General features: G+C 37.0%; 1 protein-coding gene across 4 annotated transcripts; it reads left to right on the forward strand.

The window, feature by feature from the left end:
• On the forward strand, window positions 1-27,758 carry FEZ2 (fasciculation and elongation protein zeta 2). Of its 4 annotated transcripts, none has more exons than XM_030498819.1 (9): window positions 1-310; window positions 1,943-2,051; window positions 5,083-5,199; window positions 6,542-6,686; window positions 8,800-9,068; window positions 11,837-11,917; window positions 16,089-16,164; window positions 18,497-18,562; window positions 27,591-27,757. In XM_030498819.1, exons 1-9 carry the CDS (start codon window positions 75-77, stop codon window positions 27,635-27,637), a joined length of 1,146 nt encoding a protein of 381 aa, XP_030354679.1. In that variant the 5' UTR covers window positions 1-74; the 3' UTR covers window positions 27,638-27,757. The 4 variants fall into 4 exon arrangements, with proteins under 4 accessions (XP_030354679.1, XP_030354681.1, XP_030354682.1 ...); XM_030498821.1 differs by lacking the exon at window positions 27,591-27,757 and adding an exon at window positions 25,292-27,479; XM_030498822.1 differs by lacking the exon at window positions 11,837-11,917 and having other exon boundaries at window positions 27,591-27,758.

The following is a 27,758-nucleotide window of genomic DNA, read 5'->3' on the forward strand; positions in this document are numbered from 1 at the left end:
CCCCGAGCTGCGGGAGGCGCCGGGAGCGCGCACCGCGGGGAGCGCGCGGGCCGGCATCCCCAGCCGCGGCAGCCATGGCGGCGGCGGCCTCCCAGCGAGACCCTGGGGACTGGCAAGACTTCTCGGGCTTCCAGCCTTCCGCGGGGAGCGGCCCCGAGGCTGCCCGCGACAAGGGCGGCTGGGGCGGGGGGGACTTGGGAGCCAGGTTGTCCCTCTGCTTTGAGCCCCCGCAGGGCCGGGCTGGCGGCGGCGGGGAGAGCCGCGTTCCGCTGCGGCCCCTCACGGAGCAGAGCGCCTTGCAGGACGACGAGTGAGTGCAGGCCCGGGGGACAAGGGGTGGCGGGGAGAGGGAGCGGCGGTTGCTGGGCCGCCCGAGGAGGGGAGGCCTGGCCCGGCCTGAGGGGACGGCCGGGGCGCGGAGCCGGGCGGCAGTGCGGTCTCTGTGGGTCGCCAGCCCTGCCTCGGGTAAGAGCTGCCCCAGGGCCTTCCCGTCGCCGAGTCCCGGCAGGGCTTGAGGGCTGCGGGACTCGAAGCTTTTCGCCGCCAGGCCTGTACAAGCCGGGTGTGTTCAGCCTGCGCCGGGCAGGTTTGACATCGAGCCTTCTGGTTGTATTCTCCGAACCGTCAAGGAAGTGTATGAGCATCCCGGTGCTCTTACCTCCGGGATAAGGAAGAGTAGCTGTTCAGAAACGCAGAGTGACTGAGGGTAGGATTTGTTTTGCTTCTTGCGAAATGACCTCTGTTTAAGTGTTTGAAATTAAACATGGAAAATACAGAAAGCAGGTGAAGAACAAAATCTCAACTGTGATGATTCTTTTTTTCATCCCCTGAGCAATAAAGCCTTTATGATCTATGCTGCTTTCCTTTTTTAACATTATATTACAAGTATTTATACTTGTTACTTTATTTCTTTATAGTAAATTTCAGCCAGCTTCTCTTCATTAAAAATACTGCAGTTTTACTTTGAGGAAACTAAATTGTATGCCTTATTCTAAGAGAAAAAAAAAAAAAAGCTGTTGGCAAAAGACTAGATATTCATGCTTAACAGTGAAGTAAGTTTGGAGAACTATGAAGCAGAAACACATTGGGCAGTGATGAGGCTCTGTCTGCCTTTCTGTGTGTGGCTTGGCTGTTCCTCTGACCTCCTCTGAGCCTAGCTAGGCAACCACTCCAAACATGCCCCTGCAGTGTGGCGCTTGGAGGCAAGGTTTGTTAGCTGACTTGAGGCAGCAGCCTGTTTACAGGGCTGCTCTGTTTCAAAATCTGAACTGGTATAGCAGAATGGGGCTGCCACACATGCAACCCTCTAGGATGGCCGGAGAGGCTGTGCACTGTAGGCACGATAAAGATCAGCTGTAGGCAAGAGTGGTGGCTGAGCTCAGCAGGAGTACTTATGGATAAAACTAAATTATTGCAAAATGTTAGTTAAATTTGTACATGTTCATTGTTCTGTGATAGAGAGAGAAGAAGAGAGAGAGAAGGCGAGGAAGAAAGAGCGAGAGAAAGAATTGTCTCAGAATTTGCTACTCAGCCTGTGCTAATTCCAGACTTTAATGTGCAAAAGGCAAGGAAAATAGGAACACAAGGGGTAGGATTTATAGCTGAGCTCAAATTTCATTAAAGGATGGACTCCCCCCAGAAAGATTCTGAGTATGGTTGTATAATTAATAAAGAAGATGTCTGTTCATCGCATTGTTCTGTTTCACCACTGTGCATACATTGTTGCACAATGGTGAATAAAGGGAAATGAATTATGTTCGTCAAAAAAACACTTTCTCTTAGCTTCAAACCATTGTAAAAAATATTGTCAGTAACTTGTAGATGAATATTTAGGGAGGAAAAAATAGTTGTTGATAGAAATAGGATTACAAACATATTTACTGCCGATCAGTTGCTGCTTGTTATAAGGTCTGCATTTTTGTTCTTTTATTCCTCTCTCCAGGATTTGGAATGCTTTGACTGATAATTATGGTAACGTAATGCCAGTTGACTGGAAATCTTCCCACACCAGAGCTTTGCACTTGCCAACACTAAATCTTTCCGAAAAAGGGGTAAGTTCTGATCAGCAGAAATACCTTCTTTGGGTCTTTTGTACTCGGCAGGAAAATAAAATAATTTACATTTGTATAAAAGAGTGTTGTTATTAAATCTGTTAAAATACTTTTAGTGCTTGACATTATACATGAGAGGTTTTAAAAAATAAAATCAAACAACTGTTGATATATGTTGGCATCTCTGTGTGTTGGCATAATTCAGGGTTAGTCTTAGGTGGATGTTCATTAGAGCTACTGGTGATAAAAGAAATTGTAAAATGAGGAAGTGTTTCACATAAAATCTTTCTACTGTGTTTCACATTGAACACTGTTCTGGGTTACGGAGGAGTAGAGGTGGGAGTACTCTCATTTAGTAAATGCAGTGTGGACTTTTTTTAAGTTCATCTCATTCTGCTGTCAAGTGGAGACTAAAGTGATTTCTTTTACAGGAAAAGTGACACAGGAGACAGTGAAGTGTGAGTTTGGTTTGGTTTGGTTTTCATATTTAACAAGTATAATAGTTGTCTGGGGATGGAGCAGGGAATGAAGAACTTCACAGAGGTTTATAGAAAGGGTTGTCCTCTGATCTTCTTAAAAGTGGATTAAACGCTTCAGGAAGAAATGCTAGGAAGTATTCCCGTCCCCCAGGTCTTCTGAGGAAACAAGTGGCTTATCTTTTAAACATAGTGAAGTTGAGTTGTGTTGTAAAAATATCTCTGTGTGTAACCTGAGAATAGGGTAATGCTTTGACTTCTGCCATCCGTTATATAATCCACAGCTACTTTTTACTGTGGCATGAACAAAGATTGCTGAAGAGGATACTTTGAGGTTCAGAAAAGCAAGATGACAATTTGGAACTTACTTTCTCAATTTGAGTCTGATGATCATCCTTTGAATTTGACTTGTGTTTATTCTACTTTTTATTAGAGTGAGTGTCCTGGGTTCAGCTATAGCAGTCATTTTTCTCCTGCTTAGTAGCTGGTGCAGTGCTGTGTTTTTTAACTTTCAGCCTGGGAACAACACTGATAACACCGATGTTTTTAGTTGTTGCTAAGTAATGTTTATTCCAACCAAGGACTTTCTCAGTCTCATGCTTTGCCAGGGAGGAGGGGAAGCCGGGAGGAAGCAGAGACAGGACACCTGACCCAAACTAGCCAAAGGGGTATTCCATTCCACAGCACGTCATGCCCAGTATATAAACCAGGGGGAGTTACCCGGAAGGCCCAGATCACTGCTCGGGTCGGGCTGGGTATCGGTCGGCGGGTGGTGAGCAATTGTCTCCTCTCCCCTTGTTATTTCACTAATCGTTATTATCATTGGTGGTAGCAGTAGTGGTTTTGTGTTATACCTTAGTTGCGGGACTGCTCTTATCTCAACCCGTGGGAGTTACATTCTTCCCATTCTCCTCCCCATCCCTCTGGGAGCGGGGGGAGGAAAAAGGGGGGGCGGGGAGTGAGCGAGCGGCTGTGTGGTTCTGAGTTACCGGCTGGGCTCAAACCACGACAGTGAGCGTTTAGATTTTCGCAGTGGGTTCTGAGTAATTAAATCTTATATTTAAAGTAAAAAGATGCACAGCCACCCATGCTGCAACCTTGTTGTGTGTCTGAAATAGGAACTAGAAGACTGATGGATTTCTTTATAAGGAACTAGATACAATATAAAAAAATGTTTCGTATAGTCTTTTTAAGTTGTTTGCAGGAAGTTATGAAAGAACTACATAAAAAATGTAAAGTGGTGTTGCTGTTTTAGAAGGAATCTTAGCTATGCTGCCAGTAGAGGGAAAATCAGTTTATGGAATGAAACACATACCAAGTTTTTTTCAGCTTTCGCTCCACCTGGCATGCCTTTTTATGTGTAAAGCCCATCTGTTTGGAAGCATTTGACATACTTTTTTTTTTTTCCCTACTTTTCTGTGTTTCAGCTGTATTTCTGGATATGTGGCAGCACATATGGACCAGCTAGTAGCTTGTTTTAACTTTCTTACAATGAATGCTAACAGCTAAGCAACACTTCTTTGATGCATTTGAAACTAATAATATGCTGTTGAACCTGTGCTTAAAGCATTTGTGTTCCTGTTTTAGTAGGGAAGAAAATGTAGGGCGAATAAAGCTGATTCGTCTGATCTTTGTTGCTTCACATCACATATCTGTGCACTTTTACAGGATTCTGACAGTGTAAGAAGTAGTTGGGTGGAAGTGTTGTACGGTGGTCCAAGGAACAGGATTGCGAAATTGCATGTTTATTTTCTTTTTGTTAGATTAATTCTGAATGGGTCACTCCCCGGTGGAAATGTGAGGACAGAAATGGGCATAGAGTGTGCCTGAGTGGAAGGCCTGATGGTCCTTCTGGCATCAGCTGTAGCTTGGCCTGGTTTAGGAGGTTTATCTGGAGCCTAAATTATCAAAATACATTTTGATAGTCTCTCAAAATGTTGTTTCTGGAGATGTCAGGAAGGGAAGTTGACCTCCTTCTAGATCAGCTGTTGTTATCTAGTTGTTGTTGTCACAGTAGCTATCATAATCCTGTATACATGGAAAAATATTTGAGGACTGCAGGTGTTAAAGAATGTCAAAACTGTGGTGTATCAGTGCAGTAGGTGAACAGCTATTCTTAATGTAGCCCTGCCACTGTGTGCTTATTGGAATTCAGGTTTGTGTAATATTAGAGATTATAGGTGGGTTTTCATCTGACACTGACAATCACCTTTCTTCTTTTAAGATTTAAATAGGTACATTGGATTGACTGCCTTCCATGCAGATATGTGCACATCATTGTGTGTATGGTCTTTATATGCTGAGGGTATTTAAAGACTTTAAAGTCTGACTGCTATTTTAACTTTCTCTAATTGCAGGTTTGATTTCAGTTAAGGTACTTCAGTTTCCAGGTATTTGACAGCAAGAATCATTGATGCCATTATTATGGGCAGGGAATCTGTTTCATAAAATTCACTACTAGCTCCTAGGGGTTTTTTTAATATATGTACATGGATTTTATATACACACACAAATGTGTATATATTTATATAAATACACATTTTGGTGCTTTCTAGGTAAATGATAACTTGAACCTTGACCTGTCAGATGATGAAGAGCTGAGAGAACAGTTGGATATGCATTCTATCATTGTTTCCTGCATCAATGATGAACCACTTTTCACAGCAGAACAGGTAAAGTGTTCAGCAAAGACAGTTTTTTTGGTGTAGTATTTTCTTTCAGTATGTACTTCTTTTTTTGTTTTTCTTCCTTGCTCTTCACTGTAGCTAAGCTTCTTGATTGTTTTTTATTTAGGCTCATAATAATTTGTGATATTGGATCATTCAGATTTGAAAAGTATTCTAAATGCTTCAGATGAGGTTGATAGTTCAGGGTTTTTGAAATCTTTATACATTTCTTATCATGACTTAGAAATGCTACATCTGTTAAGAAACAAAAATGCTTTCAGAATGTCAATGGTATTGTCGAGTTTGTAGTTTTCCAGCATGACTGTGTAGCCATTCATAGCTTCACATGGCTTTGTGGTCAGTGAAAATTCTTTGAAGTTTTTGCCTAATATGAGAGCAGATCAACAGTTCTGCTACTAAGCTTTCAAATTACGTAGTGTTTAAAGGTTTCTGTTCCAAATCCATGGATTTACTTCATTTTTATCTTGAAAATTGATCTTCTGTGTAAGGTTAATGACTGTCCAGTAAGATCCTCCTTTAGTAAGCGAATGCAAGAATATGTTTTTTTGTTGTTCAGATGGTTACCTGTGAACTCTGATGGACATGGTTATTAAGAGTACAAGAGACAGGATTGCTTGAACTACCTCAGCTCTTCTTTACTGTAAGGTGGATCTTGGCACTGTCTGCAGCCTTTAAACCTGTAAAAGTTGATGTGTTATTCGGCTGTTCAGTTAATAATTTAGCCTGTAAAATATGGTAATTTTTATACTGCAAAGTAAGCTGTCTGTTCTCATACTTTCTGTCTCGCTCAGGTGTTATGCTCAGGGATGCAAATCAGCTTGAGGTAATGATGGATCAGTTCATAAAACTTTTCATAAGCCCAGCAGATTTTTCAGGTTATTTGGAGATGTGTTTGTTTGTTTGTTTGTTTAAACAAGTGTAGTGAAATGGGGGGTGGAGAGGTAACTGATTTTTGTTGTTTTGTTTTCCTTCAACTGAGTACTTACGAATTCATGTATTCCAGGTCACTCTTTAGTTTAGTTCTCTTAAGCAGAACCATGGGTACCTTCATATAGAAATAACTGTTCAGTTTCAATGCACTTCTTGTTGTGAGATCGCCAGTTTACCTTGAAAAGGTTGGCTTATTCCCAGAGAGCAAGGATGGGAAGAAAATATCAGTATGTCTCTGTTGATTCTTTTCCATCTAGTCATGGTATTAGTTTTCTCCAACAGCATCTTTGCTAATTGAAAGTAAAAAAACCCTTAAACTTTTAACAGCTTTCCTTCAAATTGCAGGCGGTTTCTCTTCGTGCAGGAGGGTTTTCATTAGGGTTTTCATTATTTGAAGGTGATTGAAGAAATAGAGGAAATGATGCAGGAATCACCTGATCCAGAAGATGATGAAACACCCACCCAATCAGATCGGCTCTCCATACTTTCCCAGGAAATTCAGACACTCAAGAGATCCAGTACGAACAACAGCTATGAAGAGAGTAAGTGATATTTTTTTAGTCTTTTGCTCTTATGATTACTGAATATAGTTTAAATAAGTTTGCCATGTGTTTGTTTTATAGCAAGTCCTTCTTATGAAATACCTGCATTCAAAAATGTTTTCAAATTGCCCTGAAAGAGTAACCTAGATTTAGAACGTAAATAGAAGACTTATCGTTGTCAGCTTTCATAACTTAGAATAAAGTTTAAAGTAAAGTAAATACGTAAAACTTTATGAAATTTCAATTTAAACAAATACACTGAAGCTTGATTCACTGGAATGAGGTCCCATTCCTCAATAGGTGAAGTGATAAGTCGGTCATTTTTATTGAACTTTGAGACTCTTTCTTGAGGTCAGTACACTCCGTTTAAGAAGATTAGCTAAAACTCTGGAGAGCTATGCAGTAAATAAAGAAAATGGTGTTTCTTTGGTACTGTTTCAGTCATTGCAACGTATCTTGATATACACTACACAAAAATAAGGCAACAGTTGCCTTTTTTTTCCTCATAAGAACCTTGCATATTTTTGTCCTCCCATTTCTCTTCAGAAAGTGTAAAATTAGAAAAAAAAAACACCCCCACAACAAAATAAAAAAACCCAAACCCAACACTTTGTATTATCTTCTACGCAAATGAAATCGTCCGTTCCTCCCTATACAAAAGGAAAGGAGAAATTACATATATAGTTTAATTGTAGTAGGTTGAATTGTATGTAAAAGAAACTTGTGGTTAATGAGTTTCATGATTGGAATTTATTTCGTTTGTGTATTTGTCAAAATCAGTTCTAGAAGGTGATAGAAACACAAGGAATATTTGCTAGATGATCCTTCTACCTTTTCTATCTTGATCCCTTTTACGAAGTTTGGTGCTTTCTTTGCGGCAGTCTGGGTCAGCAATATACATTCTGTAGAAGATTCAGAAAATTGGCTGACCTTTTGTGACATGACTTACAGTTTCTGGTGCGCTTCAGATTTATGGAGGAGATCCCATTTTCATGGTTGGACTCTAAGCTGCCTCAACACATAAATTTCAGGAATGTGAATACAAAGTGTATCCTGCTCAGCAGGGCTTCCAGCTTTTCTGACAGTTCCATATGTCCTTAGGTTTGGAGCTAATCAAGCTTGCTTGATATTTCATATCATATTTATTTTGCTTTGCCTCAGGAGTTCATCTTGTCTGTTGCATCTTTATGGTTTAAACATCAGTCTTGACAAACAGCCTTGAGTTAGTTTGGCAGATAATTTAACTTTGCTTCACCAGTTTCTCACGTCTTTCAGGTCGCTACTTTATGAAAAGCTCTTTCTACCTTTTTTGTATGCAAAGTTGTTTCAGAATTAGTCTGCACCTCTCTGAAATTGCTGCAGAGTTTTCTGAGAAACTGTGTCTTTTATAAGACAAGTCAGAGGTGTTAGTGTTTGTTATTGAGAGCAGGAAATCAAAGCTTGTATTTACTTTTTTCTTGGATAGGAAAAGACATGTATTAAGACCATCTAAAAATAAAACTAGTTACATCTCTATTTACACAGGTGAGTCTTTTAGCCTAAATAGCTAAGATTTAATCCAGGTAGTCTTCTGTATTTGAATTACTCTGTCTTTTCTCTTCTGCATCAGCTGAGTAGTTCCTGTGTAGCCGTTTTGTAGCCTTTGAGAACAACAACTCATCCACCATAAATGAGTCAGGATTGCAGTTGGGTAATCTGCACCTGTGTCTTTGGAACAATTGTTTCTTACGCCGTGAAGTATTAGAAATTTAGGGCTTCCTTCTACTTCCTTAATTACAACATAGAATCATAGAATAGTTTGGGTTGGAAGGGACCTTCAGAGGTCATCTAGTCCAACCCCCTTGCAATGAGCAGGGACATCTTCATCTGCCTTCATATTTGCAGATTATCTCAGATTTCTCAGAAATAAGAAGCAAGTTTAACCATCTTCTTGTTGCTAGTCTAGTTGCCTTGTGATGTGTTTATTCCTTTACGAATGTTATTTTGTTCTATGTAGGTTTAGAACTGAATTTTTTGTTTTGAAAAATTTCAGGGTACATTTTTCTTGTAATTTCCATAAGTACTCTTAATCTTAAAATCTTGACAGATTACTCTTTATATGAACTATTTATAGGAGTAAAAAGATTGTCTGTTGCTGAGTTAAATGAGCTGCTAGAAGAAATTGAGACTGCTATTAAGGATTATTCCGAGGAACTGGTGCAGCAATTGGCTCTACGAGATGAGTTGGAGTTTGAGAAGGAAGTGAAAAACAGCTTCATTTCTGTCCTCATCGAAGTACAAAACAAACAGAGAGAACATAAAGAAACAGCAAAGAAGAAAAAGAAGCTGAAAAATGGTAGTCCTCAGAATGGCAAACAAGAAAGAGGTCATATGCCTGGAACGGTAAGAAAAATTTTGTAACTGTTTATGCATTTTAAATGTTTTTTGGGTTTTGGTTTTTTGTTGGGTTTTTTTTTCCTATGGGAAGTAGTAGTCCTAGATTATATCAGGATACCTGCTTCCATGCCTTCATTTGCAGACAAGGCTTAGGCACTTCCTACTGAGATTATTGGGTTTTTTGCACAAGGTCATACAACATTTTACTCTTCTTATACTCAAAATTTTAATTGTTTGCAAATTAGCGTGGAATTAGCATACCTTTCTTCCAAAAAATACTGTCTTTGGATGTACTGCTGTGTGTTCTATTGTCAATAGGCACACACATTTATCTGTTTGGTTTCACTGTGTGAATTTTAGTATCTGTGCACCACTGATAGCCTTGCAGGAAATTTGGTGTTATTCTTGGTGTAGCTGCACAGATACTTATTAATCATGTTGGGTTTTAGGTAGGAAAAATGAAAAAGTGTTACCCTGGATCTCTTGAAACCTGTGGCAGAGTTTCTGTGTACAATGAGAGTCAGGGGTGAGGCCAAAGTATAGTGCAGGAGTAGAGAGAGAAGATAATTTGGTTTATTCTTTGCAAAACATAGCAACAAAAGAAAAATGTCTTTAAAATAGAGTTTGAATAATAGGAGGCAGAGAATGAAAGAAATTAGTTTGTTATCTTGTCGATGCAGTATTTTCTTTCTTATCTGTCTAGTATATTTTTAAATTACTTAAGTGGATATTAATGCTAGAATTTCTTAGTGTCTCTTATAGGATGCAGAAAATGTGGTTAATGTATCACAGATCTTTGCGAAGTCCTGGAAAGAATGCTTCAGTTTGATATCGTAAGGGCTAAGGGTTTGTTTTTCAAACATAAGGAATAAACATTTGTAATGAAACATTAATGCTTCAGAATCTATTTCTAAAGTTACAAGAGTAAGATTCCCATGATATAACTCAAATGGAGTTCTGATCTTGTCTATCTGATGAGAAGTGTTTGTGTACCTAGCAGAGTTATAATGGAACTCTAAGAAAGTATATGTCTGGAAAACAACACGAAATTGTCATCCCTCTGCCAGAGCAGAGTGGAAAGTTCATATGTGCTCCTTTTTGGTTCTCAGTCATGGAAAACCAAGAAGTGGTATTCTAAGTAGAGAGAAAAACAATTACTTGGTTTTGAAACTTGAGTCAAGTGATTCATAAGCTATTCTGGGTAGTTTCAAGTTTAGAAACTTGAATGATGCTTTCAAGTATAATTGTATGTGGTCCCAATATAAGACATTTTCATGTTCGGTTGCTTCAAGATATAGATGTATCGGATTGCTTTCTGAAGGAGATTGAACACACTAGCTCCCAAGTAAGAATGCAGGCTGTGTGTGTGGTTCCTTTGAAAATAGCTTTCACTGTCACAAAGTACAGATTTGAGAGCCTTCTCCCAGGAGTTGGAAGCTTCCTTCTTTCAACACTCTTTTTTTTTTTTTTTTTTTGTACTTTATGCTTTTTTTTGTAAGGAAATGCTGAGAATGTGCATTTAGATAGTTTGTTCAGGTAACTTTGTGAATAGTGAGTTTCTGTTAATAAATAATGTATAAATTAGTAATTTTATTAACAAAAACTATAATGACGTCTCATTTAAATACAAAGCATGGAAGTAGGGTTAAATTTTCATGCTCTAAGAAAATATATTTCCCTGTAGATACTATAATTCTATTAAGTAGATGTTTTAATTCTTTATTCATGATACAGTCTTTGGAAACACTTTCTTAGACTTCTAAAACTTTTGCTTTTCTCACAAGGACAGACTGGAGAGTGACTAAAAATAGTCAGAGCTTCAGGATGACGGTTGCTTTAAGTAGGCTGTCTTAAAAGAGTTAAGATGGCTTTGGCAATGTCTGTGTCTATTTACTGACTTCATTGTGCTTTAGAAATCAAATGAATACTGTATTCCAGCACATTTTATTCTGCCTCCCATAAGTAAATACATTCAGATAAGCATGCTGAGGCGTGTGCATCATACTGCCCTATTCAGCAGCTTGACAGTTTCTTCTTTTTATGTTCTTGTCAGTTGCTGATTTTTACATCTTATACTAAAACCTAAAATTGTTGGTTTTTTTTTAACTTGTCTTCAGCAAGCGAAAAGGATTACAAAGTTCAAGAAAAAAACTGTGATTGGATTATATATTAACTTTTTAAAAAAACATGGAATCCATGATTCCATGTAATGAAGCTAGAAATTAATATGGGTATGTTACTTAACTAATTGTGTATATTTGATCATATTACCAAAAGATTGGGAACACTTAATTGTTGCTTCAGTTGTGGAAGTGTCAAAGCATACAGTGTTTTATAGAAGTAGAGCTGAAACTTACTACCTCTGAACAGTGTTTTTAGTAGGTTGTTAAAATCTGAAAAATTGTTATCAGCAGTGTCTCTAAAAGCTCGAACACAAATTTTAAAGATTATATATATAAACTTTCAAATATACTATTTTTTACATTTCAAAATGAAACAGCCTTAAAAGGCAAATCTTGATTATTGGGTCTGCAGTGTGAAGATTTTGTTTGATTAAATTTTGATGTAATTATACTGCTGAACTGCCGTTATAAGGTTTGCTTTTTAATTATAAAAAATTAAGCACATGAATGAAAATATAGAAATGTGCTGAAATACATCTTAGAGCTTGTCTTTATCATTCATCTTTTATAGTCTTGATAAATGGTGATTAACAATATTCTGAACTTTTCTCTGTCCCTTTTTTCTTTCTGCGATGTCTTCACTACTTTTAGCGCTTCAGCATGGAAGGGATCTCAAATGTCATACAGAATGGCTTCCGCCACACGTTTGGAAACTCAGGTGGAGAGAAACAGGTGCTGGGCTATCTTCTCTCTTTTCCTTACTCTTTGCCTGCCGTTTTGGTAGGAGCTGAAATCTTGAAAATTGACAGTACGTGAAGATAAATGCTGAGACAGGAAAAAATAGCCCAGAAATGTTGGAATCTGTACTCTTTCCCTGCCTCAGGACTCTGATCAGCCTACAGCGTCTTTCTTCCTCAACAGCTCGAGACAGTCAGGACTTGGTATCCTGAGGCCCTACAATAATCACACTTAATTCTTACCCCATACTAAAAGTCTGTTTTGGCATAATGCATGCTTCAAATACATTGTATGTCTGTAAGAATCTGACATCCAATCGAAGAATATGTGTCAGGTTAGTTAAATATACCACCCTTCAGCATTAAGGACTTGGGTGTATCGCCAAAGTTTTTGTTTTCGTTTTTCTTCAAATGTTCAGAGCTGATACAGCTAAAAGCAGGGTAGCATCTGGAAAATGCATGGACTGTATTGTCTGCCTTTTTTTTGCCTTTGAAAGTTGTGTCATGTTAAAAGCAGCCAAATGTGTGCAATGCATATTACAGATATAAAATACATAAGCCATAGGCAAGCTTGTGTCTTTTTACTGACTATTTAAATGTTGAAATATACAGCACAGAGACTCAACCTCAGTGGGTATTACTGTAGATATTACATATACCTAAGTAGCACAATTCTTACACCTTCTTCCAAAGTAATACTTAATTGTTTCAGAACTGTAGTGTGTATTTTATTAAATGCATTCTGTATTTTGGTAAAGAGTTAATGCTTATGCTATTGTTCAGGCTTTTGGCACACATGACAAAGTAATGTTGTTTCGCATTATTTAACACATACCCATCCATTATAGTTTATGCAGTTGTTTCAAGAGTGTGTTAGAATATTGTTTTTCTTTCCCTTGGTGAGAAGTCCATTGAGGCAATAAACTGCCTGGTAGTTTAGAAGTCATGTCTGATTAGGGTTTTGTCTGGAAGATGACTGGAGTATCCCACAGAGGAGTTCAGGAGGTAAAATAACTCCTCTGAAGTAATTTCTGAATCATGAGGTTAAAAATCATATACTTACCTCTTTCTCAAGCAAGGTATATGTGTGAGAGCTCATGAAGACATAGATCCACCTGTTTATCCCCAGCTTTGGAGATCTTGAATACGTGCACACAGCTTGCCTAACAGTTTTTGTCACTCTACGATATCTCAATACTGCTACAGTAATAGCTGTGCAGGGGTTTTGTTGGGTGTTTGTTTTTTTTTAACTTTGCGATTTTTACCATTTAATAACATATTACAGCTGTTTGCCTGTATCTTTAGCTATTTTAAACATCATGTGTTGTCATAAAGTGAACATATTTAGCTATGCCAGCCCGTCTTACTTTTGATTAAAAGGTTTCTTTTATATACATGTCTCTATTCAGATGTACCTTTTCTTCGGCCTCCTAACTTTATAGGTATAAGTAGCATAATCGTATATTAAGAATAGCACTGATTGGATAGCTCTTCCAGTCACTTTTTGAGTTAGTTTACTCATGTTATTCATGTTGATTATATTTTTCCCCTGATCTATCTTATACTCTATCCTTGTTAGGAGGGTTATGGTTGGGTGAGTGGTTGGTTCGGGCTTTTTTCCCCTTCCTGTATGCTAAAGCCAATCATGGAAATAACAAGAACTTAAAATGAAAAATAGGGAAGAATGGTAAGAAAGATACCAGCTCTTTTCTGATTTAGTCCTGGAAATCCATTTTTCTACTGCATTTGGGTTTTGTTTGGGATTTTTCTGTTTGTTTTTTGTCACATTATAAAACCCTTCTCCTGCTTTTAAAAAAATGGTGATATCTACTTATTGCAGCAAATTGCAATGTTAAAAAAAAAAAAAAAGTATCAGATGCTCAGTTGCTTAGTGCTGCTCTCACACTACTCATTTAAGTGGGGTTTTTTGGGGGTTTATTGTCATTATAAACTCGCATTCAAGTGTTTTCTGCTAGCAGGGAAAAATTAGTTAACAATCTAAAGCAAAAAAAAGAGACAGGCAATTTTTTGTATAGCTGAAAAGGTAGAAGTTCCTACATATAAAGTCACATCATAAAGTTTATGACAAGTTTGTACAGTTATTTCAGAACTCTGTTCAGTTTTTAATTTTAATGGTATTTACTACCTTTACTATTTTCTGGGTATTATTACTCTGATAGTGAGTACTTTAGTTTATAAAATTTTAGTCCTTTTGTGTGTGTGTGTTTGAGACATAAGTGAAAATTACTTGGAGTAACTTCCAGTGGGAATTCCCTGTTTTCATCTCATACTGCAGTTGGAAAAACACCACCACCAACTGCATAAAAGCCATTGAAATATTGGTAGCTGTTTCTGTGTTCATTTTTCCAGAAGAAAATTCAAAATAGTCATCTTGGTTTCAATTTTGAGGCATATCAGGTGCTTTTTATGGGTGATTACAAATTGCAGTGGGAATTACTGCTTATCATATTGTCAGATCTGCTTCAAAAATTTAGAGGTCATAGTAGGCTTAGCACTTGGTCACATCAGTAAGCTACATTTTAGTCATTTTCTCTTCCATAATATGTTATCTTTTACACAGCATTCAGGAAATGAGTTTTGATAGTGGTATTGTAGAGACTTACTGTCACGGTGCCAAAGTATTGATGAAAAAGACAAGATCATTTCTAGAAACTAAGAAAGAAATCACTTTCAGCAAAATTACTTTTTCAGAACTTACCTTTCAGGAAAACGGGGAATATTGGTATTTGGTCCAGTGAAACATGTGCTAATAATTTATTGCCTAGGTGAAAAGTAGAATGCTACTTCAGTTCTGAAGGCTGAAGTCTGATTTCTGAGTTAGTAGATCTGCTTTCATCTCTGGCATTTGCAGATTTAACAGCACAGCCTTATACCTAGCTATTGATTCCAGTAATTTTAGTAAGAGTGCAGTTCTCAGTGATACCTGTTCGTTATGTCTGCAGGAAAAGAAATTGAAAATTGACTGTTTCCTAAGAAGCATTGCATAGTTTCCTCTTTTGTGCTAAGTGGCTCTGAGAAAATGCAAAAGGAAAAGGGAGAGAGAGGAGTGCCCTGCTTTTGCATAAGGTCTTGGTGAGATGTCAGCACATTCTGTACAATAGGTTACTTTAGGTGACAGGGAACTGAGTCTGTGTGGCTGTTTGAGCGTGAAGTGTATGATCCTGCTCTGACCATGACAGTGATTGTAGCTGCGTTAGGCAACACTAAATCTCCTTCTCCAAAGTGAACCACTTCAGAGTCTGAGTTAGACTTGACTTTTGCTGAAGTGCTGCTACTAGGTGAGATGGAGACCTTGTATAACGTGTTTTCTGGTTGTTACATGATGAACCACATCTCAAGTTGAATGAGAGATGGGGCTTGCTTTGCCTTCTGTCTTGTAGTTGTTAACCCAGAATAAAGTTCCTGTTAAATCTTAAAAATTTTATTGAGGGAGATTTCAGGAAGCTTTTTCATTAGAGAAAATTCCAGCAATTTCAATACTTCTGAAATGCTGACCTCTAAGAAGAATATGTATTCATATATGCTGCAGAGTGAGACATCACCTAAATGATGATTTTTATTATTTTTTTTTTTTTAATTTTTTTAATGTACTTCCAGGAAATAATTACTTTCTGATTTCTGATAAATATCATATGATATTTATAGGGGAGTTTTTGTTGGTTTTTTGAAGAACAAGTTTGAAAATTGTTCATATGCATTTACAGTATATTTTGAGTGGGCGGTGTGAGAAGGTTGTTTTTCCAGCTTTGATTGTAAGAAGAACTTTAAATACTTTAAATACAGGACTTACAGAGGGAAAATGGGAAAGATTTTGCTATTGGTTTGCATATGCTCTGAGGAAGAAACGTAACAGAGAAACCTTTTACTGTAAACAGCTCCAATTTTTTTAAGACTTTAGTGTTTAGCTGCATGACTTCTAAAGTGGTCATGTAATTAAAAAAAAAAAATAAAAACAGAAGTTGGCTCCTATGATAAAAGCTTCGGTATAGGAAAGATAGTATCTTAATCTGTTGCGAAGTGCAATCTTTTGAAAAGCTTTTATTTGTGGTTAGCAATTTCAATTACTACCATTTTTGTGAGATAAAATGTAAGCAACTGAAATTGCACAAAAGGACTGTCAAGTAACTCTTATTTTCATTTGACAGTACTTAACAACCGTCATTCCTTACGAGAAGAAAAATGGACCCCCATCTGTTGAAGATCTTCAAACATTAACCAAAAGTGAGCATATCAAGTTCCCCCACTGATCCTTTCCTCTTTGTATTTCCAACTGTGGTTGCTCAAAACTAAATGAATCCATACAGTTACCTCTTTCCCCTTGCCCTGTGACATGTATGTAAAGTTGCATGATTTTTAACCATGCGTTTTGGCCAGGTTTTACTGGTTTTCTGAGCCTTCACAGTATGCTTGTTCTCTAGCTATTCTCTGAAACCATGAAGGCTAGAAACTGGCATGTATCAGAAAGTGAATGTTCTCACATTATTTCAACAGGTGGGCCTTATGGAAAATACTGCATGTCATGGAATTTGGCAATACTGTCTTATAGTATCTGATAAAACCCTGTTGTTTAAACTTGCTGTGCTTTATTTAGGCTATTGTAATGACTTTAAAAAATTGGAATGGATGTCAGGACATTTGTGAGTAGTTGTATAATGATTGCACTTGATTGCCTTTAAAATAGCCTGCTCTTTCTGGGTTTGTGTTTTTGTTGGGGGAGGACAGGGTGGGAAGTTGTATGGTTTTGTGATTTTTTTTTTTTTGGGGGGGGGGTTTGGTTAATGTTAATAATTGGGAAGTATAAACCAGAGTTTTGACAATGCTTTGAGTTCTTCTTTCTTCACATTGTTTTAGTCCAGATCCTCAAAATCAATTTATAAAAAATATATAAAATTTATAAATTATAAATGTAATTCTAATTTGCATGAAAAATAAGGTTGTATGTTTAAAAATTTAATTATTAAGGTGTTTAAATACAGCAGAGCACCTCTGGTAGACAAACCTCTTTAATTGAGGTTAATAGGAACAGTTAAAAATAAATGGTATTAATGTATCTGATCAGATCTCAGTGTAGGGCTTTGCATCTAACTATGGCTGAAGGTGCTTACCAGCAGCCCAGGTCTGTGATTCCACAGGTGGCTGAGGGATGGTAAAAGGCTCATTGTTTGTATCCAGGAAAGACAAAACAAATATCTTAGAAATTCTGGAGTAAATTAAATGGTTAAGCAGGAATTAAAAAATTCCTTTTTATTTTATTGCTGTTGGCACCCTTAGTTGGTAATTCATACTTATCCTGTGACAAATGGATATTTCATTTTATATTTACTCCTGCAGAGAAATTTTATCTTCTTGCAATATTTAAATTTAACTTGAAAATATTCTCAAAAATTCAGTATTAAGCAGAGAGAGGTTAAAGTCTCTTGGAAACTTTTTGTGGTGTTTGACAGTTTATTAACAAAACATCTGTACAAAGGCACAGTAAAGAGTATTAACAGTGTTGCCTTCTGTGGGCTGGTTGGAACTTGATCCTGTGACTCAGTTGCAGATTTCTGACTCACTTTCTGCTGTTGAGGCAGACAGTAAAGCAGGTGTCTGGGGTTGTTTTTTTCTTTTCTTTCAAAGCTGTGTATTATTCCCTAGTTATCAACACTAGTGTCTGTCTTCAACATAAAAACTGAAATAAAGCACTTGGTATATTTCCACTTCAGAGTCTCATGAGGAATTTAGAGTTTATTAAATACTGTTATTCAGTATAATCCTGTACTTTTGATTTTTTTCAGTTGTGTCCGGAGCATTTCATAAAGGATTGTCATTGGTTTTGTTTATGGAATAACAGACAAACTTATGTTTGTCAAGTTGAGCTAGTCCACATGCTTCTCCCTTCTTCAGAAACATGCAAGAGTGGACAATTTTGACTTGATATAAGTCACCAAGATGGCATTTTGGCATTGTTATAATTCCAATCATGTATTCAAGATTCTTTTTCTTTTTTTTTTTTTTTTTTAAGATACAGCTGATTTTTTTTTTTTAGGGGAAACAAAAAAAAACCACCAACATTTTCATCAGATCATTTGAAGCATTTTTTTCTCCAGAAAGGTATCATCATTCCATAGTTCGGAATGAAGATCAAGGAAATGAAATAAGTAAGGGAGCATACCTTCCCCCCCCCCCCAAGAATTCCAACCCTCCAGTAGTTGTTAGCACTTCTTAATTCTGGATGTGGTGACTTTCTTTTGGAGAATTTTTTTTTTTTTATAGGGAAGAAGTGTGTTTTTTGTTATGACTGATAGCATTTTACTGTAATAATTAACCATGTAAAATGGGTCTATTGCATCTGTCTACTGTGGAGTTCAGTGAGAATTACACAAGTGACAGGTGGAGGTGTGATGTGTCTCATACTATCTTCTCATATTCCAGTTAAAAGTTTTCTTACTAATTTGGTAGTAATAGCCCTATGAATAGTTGAAACAGGTCCATGGTATTTCTTTTGAGAGTGTTGCCTTTAAGTTATGACTGGTGTATTTCTTCTGATTTGTGTGTTTTTTTCATACTTTAGTCCTGCATGCCATGAAAGAGGATAGCGAGAAAGTGCCAAGCTTGTTAACAGACTATATTTTAAAGGGTAAGTATGTTTCTTAGCGGGGATTTTCTTATTCTAAAACAACTTGCTGTGCTCTTGAAAAAGTACTTGCTGTACTCTTGAAAAGAGTAGTCCTACAGCATTCATGAGTTATGTTGCCATCCTGTCAAACACAGCTCTTGTTTATATTCTATTTTGTCCTAGGTTTCTGAGGATGTAGTTCATAAATAAAATGTGGTTATTTTGTTTGCGGTAGTATAATGCAGAAGAGTATGAGGTGTGTATTCAAATAGCTGAAGGACATCAGCAGGAGCAGAGCAGTCTGGCTTACAAAATTGAACGGGTATAGTTAAAAACTGTGTTGTACAGGTTTTTCCAAATTGGAATTCAAACTGCCTATGGTAATATTGCATTTGCTAGACGAAGTGCTTATAGCTTCATTTTAAGTATTGCCTTCTGATCAATAGTAAAAATTGTTTATGTTTACTTGTTATACCTCCTTCACATATTATTTAAAAGATTTGTGTATGAGTCAGTTATTTTCCAGTCTTACACACTGATTGTATTAATGGAATGTCAGACATTGAAAATTATTGCTTGCTTTAGCTTTAAAAAGTTGTTCCAGGTAGTTTTCAGGTTGTTAAATTACTTTATAAAAGTTATTCTTCTGACTTCATTTTTGCCTAGATCTTACTAGTGCTTATGTTCTTACTTAATTTTTGGCATATAAATGGTACCATTTTCTTTAGTGTTTAAACTAAGCTTTATTGTTTAAACTAAGCATCAAACTCCCCAGATCTGAACAAATGGGTGTACAAAAGGGTGATGCATGCCTTATTTATTTGCCTATTTATTTTCTTTTCATTTGGTATCCTGTTCTCCAAGGGTCACTGTTTTTTCAAATACAATCACTCGACATAACTCCCTCCATATGATTTTTTAAAGGTTTTTGTATTTCTTACCAGACTTCTGATCACTCTCATGTCACAGAGATTTGAAAGTACTTTCAGGTTAAAGTTGTGGATGAAATTTAGTGTGCTGTTGCTTCAGGAAAATCTGAATAGTGCCATGCAGTATTTTGGAAGTTACAACAGACTTCCTGTTGGAGGGGCTCATTTTGAAGTTTTGTGTAGGGTTGCAGAACTACCACGTACAATAAGAATGCAGAAATCCTTTCAGTTGATTCCTTTGATTTCTCCATTGTTTACTTACCCTTTCTGAAAATCCTTCTTAAATTACACAGATGTATTTGCTTATGATCTGAAGAGCCATTTAGGCTCAAGATCAAGGTTTTTTTAATGATGATGACCCAGAATGTCGGATTTGTGAAGCAGAATCTTTGACCCAAAAGGATGAACTGTTGTCAATAATTATAGCTGCTTGCTCTTCATCATAATACATCTGGTAGAATTCTGAGAGCGCAAATGGAGAGAATAGTGCTCTTTACAGTATCTGCTCTTATTTTTAGATATAGCTATCCAGAAAAGCTTTCAGATTACTAGGGTACTGAGGAGAAACTGGCTGCCTAGGGAAATAGAGACATCTTCTACAGAGAAGGCTTATGAAAGTAGATTAGCTGAACATATGACAGGATGATCTAGGAAGCTTGATACTGAGGTTCCCTCCTACTTCTGCCTCTGCAGGCTCATGAATTTAAAATCAACAAGGATGTTCTACTAGCTAGATGCATCAATGAGCATCATACATTAAATATGTTGGATCGAACCGGTTGTCATATATAAGCACTTTTTTTTTTTTTTTTTTGGTCTCTAAATTGTAAAACACATATGATGGAAGGATGAAATCACTCACATCACTCATACTGAAAGGAAAACGTTATTCCCTCACAGCTACCATTTCATTACTAAGCAGAACTAAACCTTTCTTGATCTTCTGTGGGTCTGTTTGCGCAACGGCAAGTAGTGTACAAGCTAGTAAGCACAGAATTTTACTCTTCCTTTCAGTGTAGCTTTAACTAAGCTTCATATTGCTATGTTTAGATTATGTTAAATATTTATAGCTTGGCTGACAAGGTTACATGGTAATGTAGATGTATCCCATGCAATAGGCAAAGTCTTCTGATAGTTTCTGAAGTTGCAATCTGTTTCTCATTTTCTGTCACTAAATCTTCTGGCCTGAAGCCTCAGTCAGGCTTCACACATGGCACAAAATACTCCCAGCCACCTGTCTGTTGTCTGGAAATTATTTTTAAAGCTTGTTAAAGGGAGATGAGATGATTCTGTATGATCACTTAAAGCAACTTTCAGCTCAGCTGTTGTGCCTGAAATTCCAAGCTACTCCTTGAATTTCAAATAAAAAGAGTGACCTACTTTTTGAAGAGTCTGCTCTCTTCACTGGAACGATTAAAAATGCCGTGGCAAAGTGAAAATTATTATGAGGATTTAGGGGTTTGAATTTCTTTTCCAAAAGAAGCAGAAGGATAACAAGTTCTGGACTCAGTAATAATAATCTGTATAGTATAGTGATAATTGTGTTCATTTTACGTTTGTTTACTGTATGATCCAGCTATTGTCTTACACAGAATAGATTCCATTTCTTTTTATGAAGCTTTAATCAAGAAATGAAATTCTGAAATGTGTGAATTATATCATCCAAGATGTTTTGTTAAAATCTGTTAACTACTTGTTCCTTTGAGGATCAAGGCAGTAAATTATTATGTGAGAATAGGATACATGTAGCTTTATGGAAAATACAGTTAGTGTGGCATTTGTTGGCAGAAGTAAAACCCTCTTTCTAGCCTTGTATTCCATGGTACAGGGCAAAGGGAGAGGGGTGGAAATCTCACTTATAAGTCCTTCACAATTTCTTTTAAAGCAGCACTGTCTTTTTATTCTGTGATATTTAAAAAAATTAGAACATGCAGTCTTATGTAGGTGTTATGGATGTCCACAGAATTAGTAATTAAAGTTGCCTAGATATTGATGGTTACTGTTGAAAAGTTACTTAGATTGTTTAGACGCAAGAGCTGAAGGAAAAAATATCAGGGAAAAGAATTATTCTAATAATTGCCGTAGCATTGTTGGCATAATATGATGGGACAAATGAAAGAACACAGTGAACCTGGAAAGATTAATGGAACCGTAAGTTTGAGCAGTAAGTTGATTTAACAAGAAATCTTGCCAAATTCACTGGCGTTCTCATAAAAACAAAAAGACTAAAATAATTTTTTCTATTTTATCTGAATTTCATAGTGATTTGTAGAAATGTCACCATCTTGAATATCTTGAACTAAATACCAAAATAATTCTGCAGCTTGAGAAAGACTCAATTTGGATCATGTAGATGAGTGTGATGATCACCTTCTGAGTGTGGTGTCTGCTACTTGGTACCTTCATTTAATCATGATTGAGTAGATTTGTTTTGACAGGGTAATTTGGGCAAGAGCTAGGCTGAAGTATGGGACTGGGGCTTGAAGGAGAGTCCTGCAACAAGATTTGCTACTGACCTTCTGTTTTACCATGGATCATTCTTGCTCTTGTTTTTATAACAAGCTAATGCTTCTGAAATGCTGGAAATAGAAATCTTCAGAATATGAGGTGTGCAAACACAGTATAAGAAAGAAGTGAAAAGGCCAATGTGACTCTGCATTTCACGTTAGGGGGAAAAAAGAAAAAAAAACAACACCTCCATATGCATTTCTGAATAGGATTATTAGCTTTGAAATTATTTCTGGTGCTTGCTTTTTTAAAGCATCCTCTTTTCCCAATTTCTACTGCCCTCTCGTGTCCCCCAAAATGTTAAAAATAGCATCATTTTGTGCTTATGCTTAAGTCCCTCTTTCCAGTGATCATTTACCTCTCCCCTGGATCTGTTCCATAGGGAGTACCTTGTCGGGGTAAGTATCCCAAAGCCAGACAATGTACATACTCTATGCAGAGTCTCATACAAAGCAGTAGTTTACCTTCTCTTGATCATGTTATTCTTGATGCAGCCTAAATTATTTTAAAAGGAACATTTTTCCTTTTGTGGGATTTTGTTTCTTTTTACTTTTCAGTGAACATTTCCATACTGAAGTTAGTAATAGTGAAAGGGACTTAGTGATTTGCTTTTCTTTGACAGGCTTGAGAGTGAGGGCAGTCCCAAGCACAAGTACAGGCTGGGTGGAGAATGGACTGAGAGCAGCCCTGAGGACAAAAACCTGGGGGTGTTGATTGACAAAAAGCTCAACATGACCCAGCAGTGTGCGCTCACAGCTCGGGAAGCCAACCATACGCTGGGCTTCATCAAAAGGAGCGTGACCAGCACACTGGTCTTGTGAGACCCCCGCCTAGAGTACTGCATTCAACTCTGGCATCCGCATCACAAGATGGACATGAGCCAGCTCAAGAGAGTCCAGAGGAGGGCACAAAGATGATCAGAGGGCTGGAGCACATCTCCTATGAAGAAAGGCTGAACGAATTGGGCTTGTTCAGCCTGGAGAAGAGAAGGCTCTAGGGGAATCTTGTAGCAGCCTTCCAATACCTAAAAGGGGCTTGCAAGAAATCTGGAGAGGGACTTTTTATAAGGGCACATAGTGATACGACAAGGGGGAATGGCTTTAAGCTGAAAGAGAGTCTATTTAGACGTTAGGAAGAAACGTGAAGGTGGTGAGACACTGGCTCAGGTTGCCCAGAGAAGCTGTGGCTGCTCCGTTCCTGGCAGTGTTCAAGGCCACATTAGATGGACCTTGGCATCGGCTGGGGGGCGTGGGCTAAGGTTCTTGTTTCACTGTACTTCATGGTAATGACTTGTAATACAATAGACTCACTGATCATGAAACTGGTCTGGTTTGTGCTTCCAGCGTGGCCATCACCTCTATACATTGGGAGGTATATAATGAAATATTTTAGCAATTGCATATCTTTTTTTTTCTCCTCGGGGGGTAAACTTACGAAGGAAGCATTCTCTTTCACCCCCCGTTCCCCCACCAGTCTGGGCATGGGAGTCACATTCTCTCGATTCTCCTTCCCATCCCTCCAGGAGTGGGGGGAAGAAGAAGCGGGGGAGTGAGCGAGCGGCTGCGTGGTTCTGAGTTACTGGCTGGGCTTAAACCACGACAGGCTTTGAGCAATGTGGTCTTGTGGAAGGTGTCCCTGGCCATGGCAGGGGAGTTGGAACTAGATGATCTTTAAGATCCCTTCCAACCCAAACCACTCATTGATTCTGTCAGTTTGGGTGTATGTGGACAGAGGAGCAATATGGGGAAGACCTGTTGGTATGGAGTTCATAGCAGATTTAAAGTAGAAGCTGAGGATGGCATTGTGGGAAGGGGAATTACCTAGTTTTACTGTTACAAGGGTAAGGAGGAATATCTGAGGAAATCTGCTGGAAGCAAGAGCTTCTTAATTTAGCTACTTTACTTACAGAACAAATCAATCATAGAATCATAGAATAGTTAGGGTTGGAAAGGACCTTAAGATCATCTAGTTACAAACCCCCTGCCATGGACAGAGACACCTCACACTAGACCATGCTGCCCAGGTCTGTCCAGGCTGGCCTTGATATATATGAAATGTTTGCCTATAGATATACATGGAACCACGATACTAAGGATAGGTTTGTCTGGTACACATTATTTCAAGATTATTAGTTTTTATTTCCAGTTTTTACAAAATTTGAACGTTTAACTTCAGGTACAGGGATAGTTTTTGAATATAACATACTACCAGTATGATACACAAACTGAATAAATCATTCTCTGTACCCCTGCAAGGTTAGGTTTTTTCCTGAATTCAAGAACACACATAAGTGTAAATAATTGTGATATTGTTAAAACATAACTATTATAAATAACAATATAAGTATGCAGTTACAGCTGAAATAAATGTGTCCTTACAGTAAACTGTTCTAAGATGTATATATTGCTCACCTTTGTGTTCTTTTCTGATTGTCCTTAAATAGTAATTGTGACATAAGTACAGTGCTAAAAATAATATGCTGTACGTTATTACTGAGTAAAATGCATGAAATATGTCTAATACTGTTTGTTAGGCTTTTTTTCTGACTGTGGATGTCATGAAAGCAGAATAATTTTCCATCTTTTAGTTTGTTTTGCTATTTCATACCTGATCTTTCAGGCTTCTAGAAAAGGCTTAAAAAAAAAAAAAAACAAAAACAAAAAACACTTTTTTCTTTTTTCCCTTTTTTTTTTTTTTTTTTGATAAAGCAAGAATTTACACCTTGTTCTGTTTTTAAATTATGCAGGTATTTCAGATGACAAGAACATTTTCTTGCATTTGAAGTTTTTATTTGATTGTTAGACCTGACTTCTTTATTTGCTTTTGTGTTGTGCTAGCATTGGTTTGAAAGCTGGATTGCTCTGAGGTTTGTGTCTTACATGTGAAACAGGAATGAGAAACACGTGAAGGACATGTCTTATTTTCCCACTGTGTGATTCAAGTACATGCACCAGAATTAGAAAGTAGAGTTAGAATCTCAAATTGTCAGTGCATATTTTAAAAATATAACTGTATGCGTCACCTGTTTATTTAATGTTATGTTTTCTAATAGAACACCTCAAAAAGCGCTGTTTAAGACATGACCTTTAGACAGCTCATTTCTGGGTTATGTTAGTTAAAGATAGTGGGTTCTGTCAATCATCTTTTGAGAAGAGGATAATATAATAATTGCCAGTTTCAAATGGTGTCTAGGTTTTACTGTATTACTAATAGGGTAGAATTCAACATTTAAGTATTTTAGTATGTACATTATATTTTTATACAGACTAACTTCACTGATGTTTATTAAGATGTATTTGTGGTTCTTTTGCAGTTCTGTGTCCTACATGAAGAGGGCTGCCTTTCAAATTAGTCATTCTCCTTCCTGGATGAGAAGCTTTCCATGTATATAACTCATAGTATATTTTCATTTGGCACTATACCTAAACCAGTTTGCATTTACCTCCCCTGTGTGTGCGTGGATTTTCTGATCCTACAGTAAGTCTTCTGGGCATGTCAACTCATCCATTTTAACTTAATAGTGCAATGAACTGGAGCAGGGAACAAAGATTGTACAGTTTTACTTGCACTGTTCTGGCTTTTTAAAGTCTATTTTTACATTGTATAGCATGTAGTAAATCCTCCTGCACATTTTGTTATTGGAAGGAAACGTAAACTTTGAATAGTGTAAATAAAAATAAGACTAGTTTTAAGGAATCCATATTTAAAAGCATCCATAGTTCCTATAGCAAAGATGCAGAAAGGATCATAGTTGGGCTTGGACTAAAAGATTCAAGCGAGTTCACCAGGAAGCACTCCAGAACAGTGCTGGTGGAAGTCAGCATTCAACAGTTCTTTTAAAATGGTAACTTTGAACTGTACAACAGTATTGTTCATACAGTGGACAAATCCAGATTCTTTGATGGTTTGGCATAAGTAATTGTTGTGTTATCTATCCTTGTTATTTAACACAAACACCCAAGTAATGTAATATTTCATATGTTTTTTATTTAAATTTTAATTATTAATCTTCATGTGGCTTAAGTATTCCCCCATATTGCTGCTGTAATTTTACTGTTTTTAATAAGTGTTTTATCTTAATGAAAATGCTTCAATATATAAACATTTTAAAATGCTGTATCTTTTTAAAAATACCTGTACAGTTTGAAAAACTTACACCTGGGTCCCAAGTTAGTATTATATTGAGATGTTCATTGTTGTGTATCTCTGAATTTTACTACAAATCTCTCTTGTAAATTGTACGCACTGTCTCCTCTGCGAAGATGTATCTGCATTCAGACAGATGAGAATGTATTTTACAAATCCTGTAAAAGAAATGTACCCCATAATCTCAACATCAAATACTTGTCACAAATAATTTTGCCAGTCTTAAAGATTAGATTGAAATGTAAGGAGTGCTAATAAAAAGAACTATTTTCTAGGTTGAATTCCTATTGATTCTACACATAGATTTATGTCTATGTGAAGGCACTAGAAGATAAGGTTCTAAAGAGATATGTATGTCTTCAAACAGTTTTTTCCATTTAAAGTCTTCTTTTTCTAAGTTGAAGAGAAATTTGCTTCTGAATACCTTACCCAATTTTATCATTGTCACTGAATGCTCATTTTGATCAGTAAAACACATTCAGTTTGAAAACAGTTCTCATAATGCTTTCTCTTTTCTAAAGGCCTCAATATTTTTGTCTTTTGTGCCTTTTCAGTCAGTAAGGTTTTCAGCTTAAGATTCTTTCCTCTTCCCTCTCCCCACTTGACCACCAATGGGTACTTCCCTGCCTGCTCAGGAATAAATAGATTCTCTGCGTAAGTGTATAATATGTAAGGTAGTTGGGGGTGGTTTTGTTGCTTTATTCTTTGCTTTTTTCATTTGTGTTTTTTCTAACAATAATAGCTGCCATTTATTTCTTTAGCTGATATATTATGAACTCATTTTGGCATGCTTTTTGCATAGAAATGCTTGAGGTTGACTAGCGATGCCTGGAAATTGGAGAAGGGGATGACCCTGTTACGCTTAATTTTTTTCAAAAAGGTGCACATGCTATGAAATACACCATGTCTTCCAGTGAGATCTATTCAGAGATGTCTCAAACTGCTTTTGAGGCTTGAGGTGACAAGATGGAACAAAAAAGATGACAATTAAGAGAAGAATTCAAAAAAAAAAAAAAAGAAAAAACGAAAACATGACACTTGACAAGGTTTGTGTTGTCAATTGTAGCAAATCTTGGATGACTTGAAGTCACAAAATGCTAAAAGTAGTAAAACTTGAAAGAAAACCCAGCACTAAAGATGAGAAACAGCTTTAGTGATCTAAGTATCTGGTTGGGTATATCGTGCCCCTCATCAGATTAAACAAGATATCGTTATTATTATTACCTGTTTACCTTGTATGTAAATCCTGGCATTAAACAACAGTTGCCAAGGGTGGCAAGTATTGTATATGTACCTATATATGTACATTAAAAAATAAATCTCAAAACACTTGAATAAAAAGAACCATGCAAATAGCTTTTCTGCTGAGTTTATGTGCTTCATATTCTCTATTATGCATCCTTTTTCCAGGTGCATTATTGAATCTTGTGTTCTTTCAGGGAGCTGGATTTCGTTATTATTTTTAGGTTTAGCATGTGATAGCTGTAAATGGCCACCCAAGAACAGTTGCTGAAAAATACCCTAGAAGAGATTTGGTAAAAATCCATTTTTACCAAAATCCATTCCATTTTTAATATTAAGAGTCCTGGAAGCAAAGTCACCTTAAAATCATTGAATTTTATGTTACCTAAACT

Source organism: Strigops habroptila, chromosome 10 (assembly GCF_004027225.2).
Source record: "Strigops habroptila isolate Jane chromosome 10, bStrHab1.2.pri, whole genome shotgun sequence".
NCBI classification, from domain to species: domain Eukaryota; kingdom Metazoa; phylum Chordata; class Aves; order Psittaciformes; family Psittacidae; genus Strigops; species Strigops habroptila.